Raw genomic sequence first — 13008 nt, forward strand, 5'->3', positions numbered from 1 at the left:
GAAGTTGCGTTCAATTGTTCTCCGATGCCTGTATGTTTTTTGCTTAATAATAGTATTTTATAATAAATTTTAGCGTTGTTTTTTATTTGTGAGAATTATTAAAGGAATCATTAATAAAGTCAATGGAATATGAGCCGATTTTCAAATAATGTTAAAAAATTTTGCATTTGATTATTCGAAAGTCTTATAGTACATAAAAAAAGTGCTTCATAGTTGAATGCAGAATAAATTATAACGCTGTGGCTAGCGCAACAGTACCGTTGCATAGTGGATCGACTCGTAGAGTCTAGCTGGACTAAATTCAATTCAAGAAATCAATTAGTAGATATTCCCATGATATTTCTGAATACTCCCTAGAGAAAAATTCGAAATATTAATTAGAGGGCATGTACTTTGTATTTTATCGAAAACTTATTTAAATAATTGGCATAAATGATATTCTGTACATTTAAAAAAACTATGTTAAAATTGCAATTTCTTTTTCGTTTTTAATTTTCAAAGCGTGTAACTAATTTTATTCAAATATATCCAGGCTGATTTTTTTATGTATTATAACCACAAAAATAAGGCGTCTAAAAATAAAAATTTGGCTGCCCGCGTCTGCCCGTTTTTTTTAAAAAATTTTTTCAGACCGAGTGTATTCCATTACAAAATTGGAATTATTTGAAGAATGGCAAAAACATACAAAGGAACAACGAAATTCTCTTTTGGGTGACTTTATTTTGAAAGACTATACTACAGAAGATGTTACTAGTGATTCGAAAAAAAATACAGTTAAAAATAGCAAGCCAATCTGCTAAATTTGCGCAAAAGTGGAATGCAGCCAATAGAAATATGGATTATTTTTTAAATATAAATAAATGTTGTTTAGAGGGTAATAATTTAGAATTTAAAATAAATTTTCATCAATCATGTGCTTCCACAACATCTGAAGGAAGTCGGCCAAAGAAAAACTTTAAAGACTCATCTTTAAAAACCAAAAGACGTAGAGTTGAAGACTTATTGCAATCGCGAAGTGCCAATGAATTAACAACAGCTGCTGAAATAGCACATCGTTTGTCGGATTAAAGAAACGTAGCTGCTTCTATTAGAAAATGTACAGAAGCCTTAGCGCGAAGAAAATCTGCTGATGTTATTTGTGGTAGCAGGCAGTTGAGTAGCGATGAGGCACTTGCTTATTATGTAGATTCCAAGTGTACTAGTCACTCTTATAAACAAACAAGAAAGTGGTCAATGAAAGCAGGGCATGAAGTGTTTCCGTCTTACTATAATTTATGTAAATCGAAAAGGTTGTGTTACTCTTCAGAAGAATTTATTTCTATCTCAAAAACAAGAGCTGAAATTAAACTTCAAGCCATATTAATTAAAACAACTGAGCGTTTAATTAAAACCCTAAGACAATTTCCCAAAAATCCATCCTCTAATTTGTCGCTTACATTAATGAGCAAATGGGGATGTGACGGAAGTTCTGGACACAGTACCTATAAACAAAGGTTTGAGAACTTCCATGCTAATGATGAGTTTTTGTTTGTATTTACGTTTGTCCCATTGAGATTGAGTGATGACTCTAATACTATTATTTGGCAAAATCCTCGGCCATCTTCAACACTTTATTGACCAATTAAATTTATATTTTCAAAAGAAACACAGAAATTTACTGTAATAGAAGCTTACAAAGTTTTGAAAGAAATATCTGAACTTCTTCCAACGCTGTGTACTGTTGGCGAATTTAAATTTTTTGTGAAACACAATCTATTACTTACAATGACAGACGAAAAAGTGTGCAATGCTTTAACCGATACGCGCTCTAGACAAAAACGTTATATTTGTGGTGCTACTCCAAAAATGATGAATGGTCAATTAAAAGGTATGGTTGATACAAAAGAAAATTACAATTTTAGTCTGTCTATCTTGCATGCTTCGATACGTACTTTTGAATGCTTGCTACACATTAGCTACCGTTTCGACATTAAAAAGTGGCAAATTAGAGGCAATGAGGATAAATGTTGAATCAGAGAACGTTCGGAAGAGGTTAGGCAAAAGTTTAGAAAACAAATGGGACTTATTGTGGGTAGACCGAAACCTCATTATGGCAATACAAATGATTACAGCATTTGACGTCGAATTAATTAAAAAATTTAGTGTTTTATTAAGAACGCTATCTTTTGGCCGTGACATTGATTGTGCTTAAGTTTGTTCTGAAACAAGTATTTTTTATTTACATTTATATTCGTGGTATTACATGCCTGTTACAGTGCATAAAATTTTAACACATAGCACGGAAGTTATAAAGTCTTGTATTCTTTCAATTGACCAGCTCTCAGAATAATTCAAGAAGCACGAATTAAGAATTGTAGGAGATTTCGACGAGTTTTATGATAACTAAATATAAAATTTATTATTTATTTCAATATATTATATTATTTATTTCAACCTATTTATTTCAATATATTATATTATTTATTTCAACCTTTCATGGCTAGAACAATGGAATACTTTTGTCCAGCTAGGTTGTATGAAACGATTCACTGTGCAAATATTATTGGTTGATGTTGAAAGTTTTATTTGTACAAATTTAAAAAGAATTGCAACTCAACATCATGCGTGTAGTATTGTGGTATCTCATTGGATCATCTTCCACGGCCATCCGGATCGAGTCCATCACTAAGAAAACTGTTTTTAAATGTTTTTTAACTATTTTTTATTGAAAGTTATTATTATTGCTGTAGGGGAAAGCGGGGCAAGATGGCGAATGGGGTAAGATGGCTTTTCATATAGCAACTCAACAAAAAAACTTAAAAATTGGTGAAAACGAAACTATAGTTACACTTTGTATTTTAAAAGTCAAATGTTTTTTTTAAATACTAATAATGCAATTTTATACGCATAAGTTTACTTTTTCCGCTTCAAAAAAAATACTTTGCCTTCGGTTATTCATAACGAATGGTGTCCTTTGAGTGTAACTTTTTTAAGAATATTTTTTTTGTGTGTTTATTTAATGTTTCTTCAGTTAGATTAGTTGGTAATATTTAAATTTTTATAAAGCTGGAGTCAGAAATTGCATAATAAGTCATCTTGCCCCGGTTACGTGACCAGATGACATATTTATGAACTTTTTATTTTAATTTTTATTTCAAGTTTTTCTACTTTAAAACTAAAAATTCATGCAGGCAATGAATCATTATGATAAAATGAACATACTGACTAGGCATTACTGCTTCATGACTGATAGTTTTGCAATAACTTAGGGCTTTCAAAACGTTTGCCATCTTGCCCCGCTTTCCCCTATATTGAAAGTTACATTGATTTTTTATTATTTACATACATCGACTAATATAGGGAAAGACGCAGTGAGTGTACATAAATCGACTGATTTAGGGATAGACGCAATGAGTGTACATACATCGACTGATAAGGAATGTGCGCAGTGAGTGTACATACATCGACTGATTTAGGGGTAGACACGGTGGAGCGCACATACATCGATTAAAGGTTTTAGTTTGGGCATGTATTCTTTAGATAAAAGAAAAAAAAAAATCAATCAATCAGAAACCGTGACTTAAAGAAAAAAATCAAAGCAACGCAGAGTGGAAAATAAAGGTCTGTTTTGGATCAAAAATCAATAACTTTTTTGTTTCTAAAAATTAAGTGTTGACATTTTGCACAAATGTAAAATGTATATGACGCTTCTAAAGAAATATATTTTATAAAAAAAAATTTTAATATAAAATTTGTAAATAAAAATCAAAAAAATTCGAAACTTTCATTTCTCATTTAATTTTTAGCTAAACATGTTCTTTTTAATTATATGAAAAACCTTTGAAAGTATTCGAAACAGCAAAAAGTACATAAAATACTTGTTTAATTGGAAAATATATTCATATTAAATTTATTTATATATAAAAAACATTTATACGAGCTTTCGGCTAAACTCTGGACTTAAAACAAAAACGTACTTTTTAAACTTTTTAAGAAACATTTTCCTTATATTAGGCTTAACTGCTTTATTAGTTTGATTTTTTAATTGTTGCGTGTAATTAAGTAATTTGCATATACTTTTACATTTACATGAAAATTTTCAATATTTTCAATATTCAACATTTACATTTTACATGAACATTTTCAAGAGTTTATAAAATCCTTATTATAGAAATATTTAGAATAGTTTGTTAATAATTTTTATACAGTTTTTATCAATAAAATATGTCGACTTTTAAAAGCTGCAAAGTATCTTCATCAAGTTCTTGGACATTTTTGCTGTACGGTTTTCTAATGTAGGGATTGGAAGTGTACGGAAGAGTATAAAATACGTCCTTATTTGTTGCTCATCTAGAACATTTCCTGGCATGATGAAGGCGAAGTTTTTTATAATCTTTAATACGGGATTCTTGCGCATCTTCTGAAAGTTGACCAATAGGCAGTACTGTAATGTTTTATGATATTTTCTCCGTGAAGTAAAGTTTTGTGTACTGAAAACGGCATATAGTACCAAGTATAATTACTCACGTAAATGTAGGCAGTTTCTGTAACATATGTCCCAAAACTTTCAGCATTTATCATAACACTTGAGGAGAGAGCTTGTAGAATTATGTAAAGTTGCTTAATCAAATTTTTATTTACTCCAGTGATTCAGAAGAGCAGTTTGCATTGTGAAAAAATCTCCCAGCAGTATTACCATCATTGGTATTACAACTTACTTTTTTCGATTTGTCGACGATTAACCTTAGCTACTCACAAAAACGTTTCTGTACCTAGGTCTTCTTTTTTTTCTTTTGTCATTTTTTTTCTTCACTTTTAGCTGACCATGTTTGGAAAGACTAATTGTAGGAAATATGTAATATCATTTCCATACAGCGAATCCAGGCATGTAATGTGGAAAGTCCGTATTGATACGAACTTTCATTTTCAGGCCTTGCAGGCACTTAAGTCAAATCGTTCATTTAACGTGGAGTAGCTCCACATATTGTACATGTAGACGCAGAAGGCGTATCCGTTAATACCTGAGTCACTTTTCTATCTATCATTGTAAATTCATGTTTTACAAGTATCCTTTTACAAGGTTTGTTAATTATAGATGGCCGTTAAGAGTATATTTGTCTTTTTATTTCATCTACAACAACCAATAATAATACCAATAATAGAATGCATGTCCATCAAAATTAATTCTCGATAAAAAAATTGACAAAATAACTTACGCAAAACCATTGTTATAAACAGATATAGTCTGAAACCCAGATAAAAAACGGTTTTCTGTTTTATGACTTTTTACACTTTTTTTATCTATAATTTTGGAAACCGCGCGTATCCGCAGCTGATTTTTAATAAATCAACTTTATAGACACCTAAGCTACAAATCAATTACAAAAATGAAGTGTGGGGAAGTGTGGGTGACTACTAAAAATATAGGTGAACTATAAGATTTTTTATTTTCTAGCTCACTTTATAGTTTAATTGATTATTAGTAAACAAAACCATATAATTAAAAATATGAATTTATTCTAAAATCTCTATAACATGATGCTTTCAAAAATGTATAACACTTAAAACTTATTCATAAAATGTTTTATAGAAAATAACTTTTAAAGTGATGAAGCAAATGAGTTTTAATTAAAGATTTCTTTAATTAAAGATCTTTTTACGTAAAATTTGCTGTAATTTCTACGTTATAGTAAAGATTAACTTGTTAAACTATTAAAAAATATTAAAATATAATTTCTGGAGTAAAATTAAAATTTGGGCAAAAAACATTTATGGTACTTTTTTGTAGTACTATTTTCTACTGTGTTCTACTGTGTTTAGTTATAAAAAGAAAAAAGCCGCAAATAGTGGTTAGCAAAACCAGATATCCTGATAAATTCGGGTTCGGATTTTAGCAAAAATAGGACCGGATATCCGGTTTTCCTAGCTATGGGTGATTATGGTTTTGCTAACTATGGGTAACTATGGTTTCAACTATGGGTGAGCAAAAAGCTCATAGTTAAAAGTTCTAACACAAAACCGGTTATCCGGTCCGGTTTGTTAAAATCCGAATCCAATTTAAACAAACCGGACCAGATATCCAGTTTTGCTCACCCCTAGCCGCAAATGCGACACAAAAAAAAAACAATGATAATGCTCTCAAATTTTATATCACTTTTAATTTGTTCTAATGACAGTACAAACCTTGTTGTGGAACTATAACTGTTTTTTACCATAATTAAAATTTGAGAAACGCCAATTTATACATTTGCGTCTCACCTTGCAGTCTGTATTTGTAATATTTAAAGTAAATCAGAAAAATATTAAATAAATTACCAGCTTGCAAAGTGTTTAAAAACTTCAAAAAAATGCTTAAAAAAATACTATTCTGAATTAACTAATAATATTTCATATATAAACGATAAATATGTTAACGATGTACAAATTCCAAGTAACTCAAACATAAATTTCACTGAGTTGACTTGAAATGAACTTGAAGATGCTTTTAAATCATTAAAACGCAATAAGGTAACAGGATTTGACAGTGAAAACATTATGATTCTTACGATGCTATGAAAGACATTCAACTCATTGTGAACGAAGCTATTAAGTAACACACAACAACCATTCTTTATAAAATACTTAATGCCTCTGTCAGTAAAGGATCTTTTTCAGATCATCTAGAAATAGCTAAAATAACTTCTAAAAATAACGAAAATAACTAAAAATCTTTCCAGTGAAAAAAATAAAATGATTGTCCTACATGGGTTCCCGCGAATCCCACACGGAATCCGTGTGGGAAAAGCTTTTTTTTCATTGGGTTCAAGACCAGTAAATATTTCATTTAGTTCACGACCCGGTGAATTGTTATTCGTCGCAATTCCTCGCTCTCAAAGAGAGACCTAAAATAACGTGTACTCTTTTTCTTTACGCATACCAGTCTTTATTAGATTATCAAAATGGCTGATAAAATTCTCGCTATTATTAAACCCGGAAATATTTTCTAGACTTTTTATCCGCCACACCGGTTAGTTAATTGCAGATGAATTAAATAACATCATTGAACATAAGAAAATCAGAACAAAGTTTGGATTGTAGTAACTGATAACGGCTCATTATGAAAGATTTCGACGTGCTCAGTGAGTTAAAGGCAAACGAGAGTGATGAAGCATCTGGTCATATTGATGCTGTTGATGATGAAGGTATGTTGAATCATCTGTATGAAGAAGATCAACTCATTGTGAACGAAGCTATTAAGTAACACACAACAGCAAACAATTTTGACGTATTAAAATCCTTTTGTTCCTTGGAACTTTGAAGAAGAGTCGAAATTTGAAAAGGACGCTCTATATCAAAAACCTGAGACAAAAAATGCTACAAATTGAACAGCAAGTATGTTCACACAGTGGAAATACTTGCTGTTCAATTTACCACTGTTAGAAAAATCACCACTGTGCGCTAAAGTTGCGACAATTGATGATGTAATGACAGCTGTAGTAAAAACAATCAATCATATACGTTCCAATGCACTCAAACGGCGTCAATTTCGTGCGCTAATGGAACAAAATGAAGATGAACATGGTGATCTTCTTCTTCATTCAGAGGTATATAGACAAAAAAAAAAAATAATTTACCATTACAATCAAAAATAAATGTTTGTCTATTTTTTGCAGGTTAGGTGACTATCAAGAGGAAATATTCTTAACAGATTTTGGGAGTATTTGCGAAGTGTACTGCAGTTCATGGTAACTCAAAAATTTTCATTCATTACAATGTCTATTGAAGAGTTTAAGTGTAAACTGGCTTTCCTTTGCGACATCACAGCACAATTCAATGTTCTGAATAAGAGATTACAAGGCCACCGAGTGCTGGTTTGTGATTTGATCAACCACATCACTGTGATGAAGACAAAACTTAATTTGTACAAAACTCAATTTGCATCAATTTGCACTCATTTTCCTACTTTAAATGAATGTCAACCATCAAGGGAAATGTTATCGTCATTTTCATTAATAGTGACTGCTCTGTATGATCAATTTGAAAACAGATTTAATGAATTTGAAGACTTAAAAAAGCATATGGTTTTTTTGTGTTATCCATTTGACTTTGATATGAATGATATTAGTATTCTAAAGGACTTTGAAAAAGCTGATATTTTAAAAGCAGAGGATGAACTAATTAACTTTCAATGTGACGACGAGTTGAGAAGAAAGGCACCAAAAAAAGATGAAGATGGCACTTTTGGTGAAAATTTAATTATTTTCTGGCATGCTGTTATGAAGGAACGTTTTCCAGTTCTTAAAAAACATGCAAATAGACTTATCTGTATGTATGGCACTAGTTACCAATGCGAACAAACATTCTCAGCCATGAAAACAATAAAAAATATTTACAGAACAAGACTGACTGACACTCATTTGAATGACCTTGTGCTAGCTGCAACAACAAAATACTCACCAAATTTTTAATTGTGTTTTATGTGTTTTTTTTCTTAAGTATGTATTTTGTATTGATACAATTATTAGTTCTATAATCTAATTCTATACTATATTCTGTTATATAGGTAATATAACCTATTTTATATAAAATTTATTTATTGCTGTGGGCCGCAACTAAAACAAGAATTTTGCAAGTAGGCCTCTTTGGAAATATGGTGCCGACCAATGGTTTACATCATAACCAATTTAAAACTGGCGCCAAGTGCATAAAATAAATAATAACAATTCATTCTTTAAATGGCGCCACCAAGTGTAACATCATTAAAGCAAAATGAAAAACAAAAAACACTCTGTATGGGAAACTTTGTAACAGCGCTGTATAAGTATATGCTTAAATGACATTTTGGCTATTCCAAAATATTTAAACACAAAGTAGACAATAGTTTTAAAATAAATGACTTTGAATAATAATAACTCGAATGTAAATAATAATATATTATTTTGCTTTTTATGTATTAAGGAATTCTTTACAATAAATAATCTTTATTAATAAAAATGAAACACAACTATTCTTATAAATATAAAAACGTCGCTGTATGAATATAGCGAGTACAGTGCGAAACTCTTGGAAATATCTTATTCTATAAAAAACGAATAAAATGAAGCTTGGCCCACGTTTGAAAACTGGTTCCAAAATCATTTAGCAAAAAGATTCCGCATTTCATATTTGTCGCGTATTTTCATTGGCGAATTAGTTTTCAAACTGCGAATTTAAACCTCTTTTGAATCCTACGTCATTTTCACATTACCAATCAACATTATAAAGAGAATCCATTGGTAGGAGGTACTACATCCCCAAATGAAAATTGGCCGCAAGATGAATTAGGGAGAATATTTAAATCGTCTGTATCCTCGTCATCTCGGAAAAATGTCTCTACTATCTCGTACGATTTCTGATATATGTCCTCGTTTTCATGTTGTTGCAAAATTTCAATCTTGTCCAAACCTTAAGCAACATAAATACAACCCTACATAATTTTGTAACATGTACATATATATATATATATATATATATATATATATATATATATATATATATATATATATATATATATATATATATATATATATATATATTTAAAATATTATATGATATTTTGTATTTGCAAATAAAATACAAAAACTCTTGTACTTATAAGAGTACTCAATAATAAATAAATAGAATTTATTTATATTATTTATTAGAGCAGGCACTCCTATACTATATGCTATATATAAGTGAATTTTGGAGTTAGTGAAACCGCATTTAAACTTAGATACGCTAACCATACAAGTTCTTGTAATGTCGAAAAATATAAAAACGGTACTGATTTGACTAAGGAAGTATGGAGGTTAAAAGAAAGTGAAATAAACCCGACAATTAAACAAAAAACTGTAAAGCATTGTAGATCTTACAATCCCATGACAAAAAAATGCAACCTTTTTATGAAAAGTATGCCATAATATCTTGCACCAATGATAACTTATTAAATGAACTTATTAAATGAGTTAGTATCTAAATATAGACATAAAAGCAAATTTCTTTTTTCAAAATTCGATTCGGATCTCTCTCTTCTCTTTTTCTCTCTCTCTCTCTCTCTCTCTCTCTCTCTCTCTCTCTCTCTCTCTCTCTCTCTCTCTCTCTCTCTCTCTCTCTCTCTATATATATATATATATATATATATATAATATATATAAAATATTATATGATATTTAGTATTTGTTAATAAAATACAAAAATTCTTGTACGAATAAGAGTATAATTCTTATCTTTTTGAATTTTGTTTGAGGACAGAGCACACTCCACTGCATCTTTATATTTTAACGATTTTTTTGTTTCTTGTTTCACATGACTTATGATTGTCTTTAGACATAAAACCATAAGTACCATAAAAAGTGGTATTTTCTTTGGTTATAAATTTATATATATAAATATATATATATATATATATATATATGAATATTTATAAATATATATATATATATATATATATATATATATAAATATATATATATATATATATATATATACATATATATGAATATTTATATATATATATAAATATATATATATATATGAATATTTATATATATATAAATATATATATATAAATATATATATATATAAATATATATATATATATATAAATATATATATATATATAAATATATATACATAAATATATATATATACATAAATATATATATATACATATATATATATATATATATATATATATAATATATATATATATATATATATATATATATATATATATATATATATATATACATAAATATATACAGTATTGGACAAAACATTTGCAACCAACATCGAACAATGCTAAAAGTGTTCCTAATTTTACATGTCTTAAAAACGAAACGAACTATACTACCACAGCAAACAGTTCAGGAGTCTGGAGTCATAGCATGCCATGACATGAGCAATCAGTTGACAGGTGACAGCACACAGGCAGAATTTCGTTGACAAGTGCCATTTTGCAGCGGACAAAACAAGTGCAACTTTTTTGGTTTGTTTCATTTTCTTAAGTCTGGTCCATGTCAACGTCACGGAAGTTTTTTAATAATTAAAGGAAGTATCCAGAAGTTTCCAGAAGCATGCAGAAGCTTCCAGAAGAAGCATCTGTTAGCATCCAGTAGCATCTAGAAATATCCAGAAACATTCAGAAGCATCTAGACGCATCCAGAAGCTTCCAGAAGCATCGAAAAAAAGCATCTAGAATCTTCCAGAACAGGTTCACACAGGATCATTTTACTATATAAGAGACATGTAAATCGACATGTAATTCAGTCAGTATATGGAGTCAATCAGTCAGTATTATCAAGACAGTTTATTGAAGTGAGTTTTATCAAAGTGTTTTATGGAAGAACATCAATACAAGAAGTGAAATACAACAAGTGTTTCATTACATCAATACAGCCCACATCCAACCAAGACGTTGTGTTCCACAGAGTATCATCACAAGGTAAATGTAACACGGTAGACCTTGAGAAGCGTGATTATTTATTTTTATTATTTTTATGACTTCAAGTGCAAACATGACTCCCGACAGTCTTGGATTGGAATTAAGAAATAAAATTATTGGCGATTATGTAAATGGAATGTCACAAAAAAGTATTCGTGATAAATATGGCGTGAAAAAATGGACCGTATCAAGACAATGTTCCAAATATCGTTCTTCGGGCAAGTTGGCAGCAGATAACAAAGGTGGAAGACCGCGTTCCACCACTTCTAGAGAGGATTCTATGATCGTCAGATCCGTCAAGAAGAATCCCTGGGTATCATCAGTCGAGATACAAAAGCAATTAGAGCTGCCTGTATTGGACCGAACAATCAGACAATTGAAGCCGGATTGTTTTCTCGTCGCCCTGCAAAGAAACCGCTGATTTCACTAAGAAACCAGAAGAAAAGACTCCTGTTTGCTACATCTCATATTGACTGGAATGTGCAGAAATGGCGAACTGTCTTGTTCAGTGATGAATCGAAGTTCAACATCATTGAGAGCGATGGCATTTGCCGTGTACGTCGACTGGCCGGAAAACGCCTCGATTTAGGTTACTGCCATAAGACCATGAAGCATGGTGGAGGCAATGTAATGGTCTGGGGGTATTTTTCTACTAACGGTCTAGGTCCAATACATTGAAACGATGGAATAATGGACCGTTTCATGTATAAAAATATCCTGAAAGATGTTATGTTACCTCATGCTGAATGGAATATGCCAATAAAATGGGTTTTTCAGCAAGACAACAATCTGAAACACACTGCAAAAGTAGTCAAGCAGTGGTTTCAAGACAACCACCTATCGGTGATGGATTGGCGGCTTCAATCTCCGGATCTCAACCCTATCGAGAACCTGTGGGAGATCGTCAATCGCAGAATTAATCGTGAAGGTGTTCCTAATAAGGATCAACTGTTTGAACAAATCCAAAAGGCTTGGGCAGCGATTCCACAAAGTTTCATTGATCACCTGATCGAATCTATGCCTCGAAGATGCAAGGTTGTGATCGACAACAAAGGATTCGCTACGAAATATTGATAACGAAATACAGCTTGGTCAACATTTTGTCGAGTTGCGCTTGTTTTGTCCAGAAGGAAATCAACTTTTTTTAATACTTTTGATTAATTTATTAATTTTCGTGTACAAATAATGAACTTTGTGATGAATAAAACTTGAAGAACTTTGTCTCTAAACAGTTACATAGTTATTTCTCTAAATTGAAAAAATGCAGCACTTTTATATAAGAAACTAAATTAGCATTATTTGGTTGCACTCGTTTTGTCCGATACTGTATATATAAATATATATATATATATACAAATATATATATATAAATATATATATATATAAATATATATATATAAATATATATATACATATAAATATATACATAAATATATATATATATGGGCGGTTTAAAAACTAATATTTTTGAAAATAGCTGTTGGCACCCTCTTAATGTGTTCTATGTAATAAAATAACACTGGATTTGAAAATATTTTAAACAAAAATATTTTTAGGGAATGCTACAGACTCTCGAACATTAAACA

The 13008-nt window shown here is 30.3% G+C and overlaps 1 protein-coding gene across 1 annotated transcript in view; it reads right to left on the reverse strand.

The window, feature by feature from the left end:
- Positions 1-8878: 8878 nt before the first annotated feature.
- Positions 8879-13008, reverse strand: part of LOC100207449 (importin subunit alpha-7) — a 40136-nt gene continuing 36006 nt past the window's right edge. The window contains exon 12 of the mRNA XM_065793587.1: positions 8879-9402. Coding sequence (XP_065649659.1) covers positions 9215-9402 — 188 coding nt within the window. The 3' untranslated portion in view covers positions 8879-9214. The remainder of the gene's footprint in view (positions 9403-13008) is intronic.

This window comes from Hydra vulgaris, chromosome 03 (assembly GCF_038396675.1).
Source record: "Hydra vulgaris chromosome 03, alternate assembly HydraT2T_AEP".
In the NCBI taxonomy this organism is placed as follows: Eukaryota; Metazoa; Cnidaria; class Hydrozoa; order Anthoathecata; family Hydridae; genus Hydra; species Hydra vulgaris.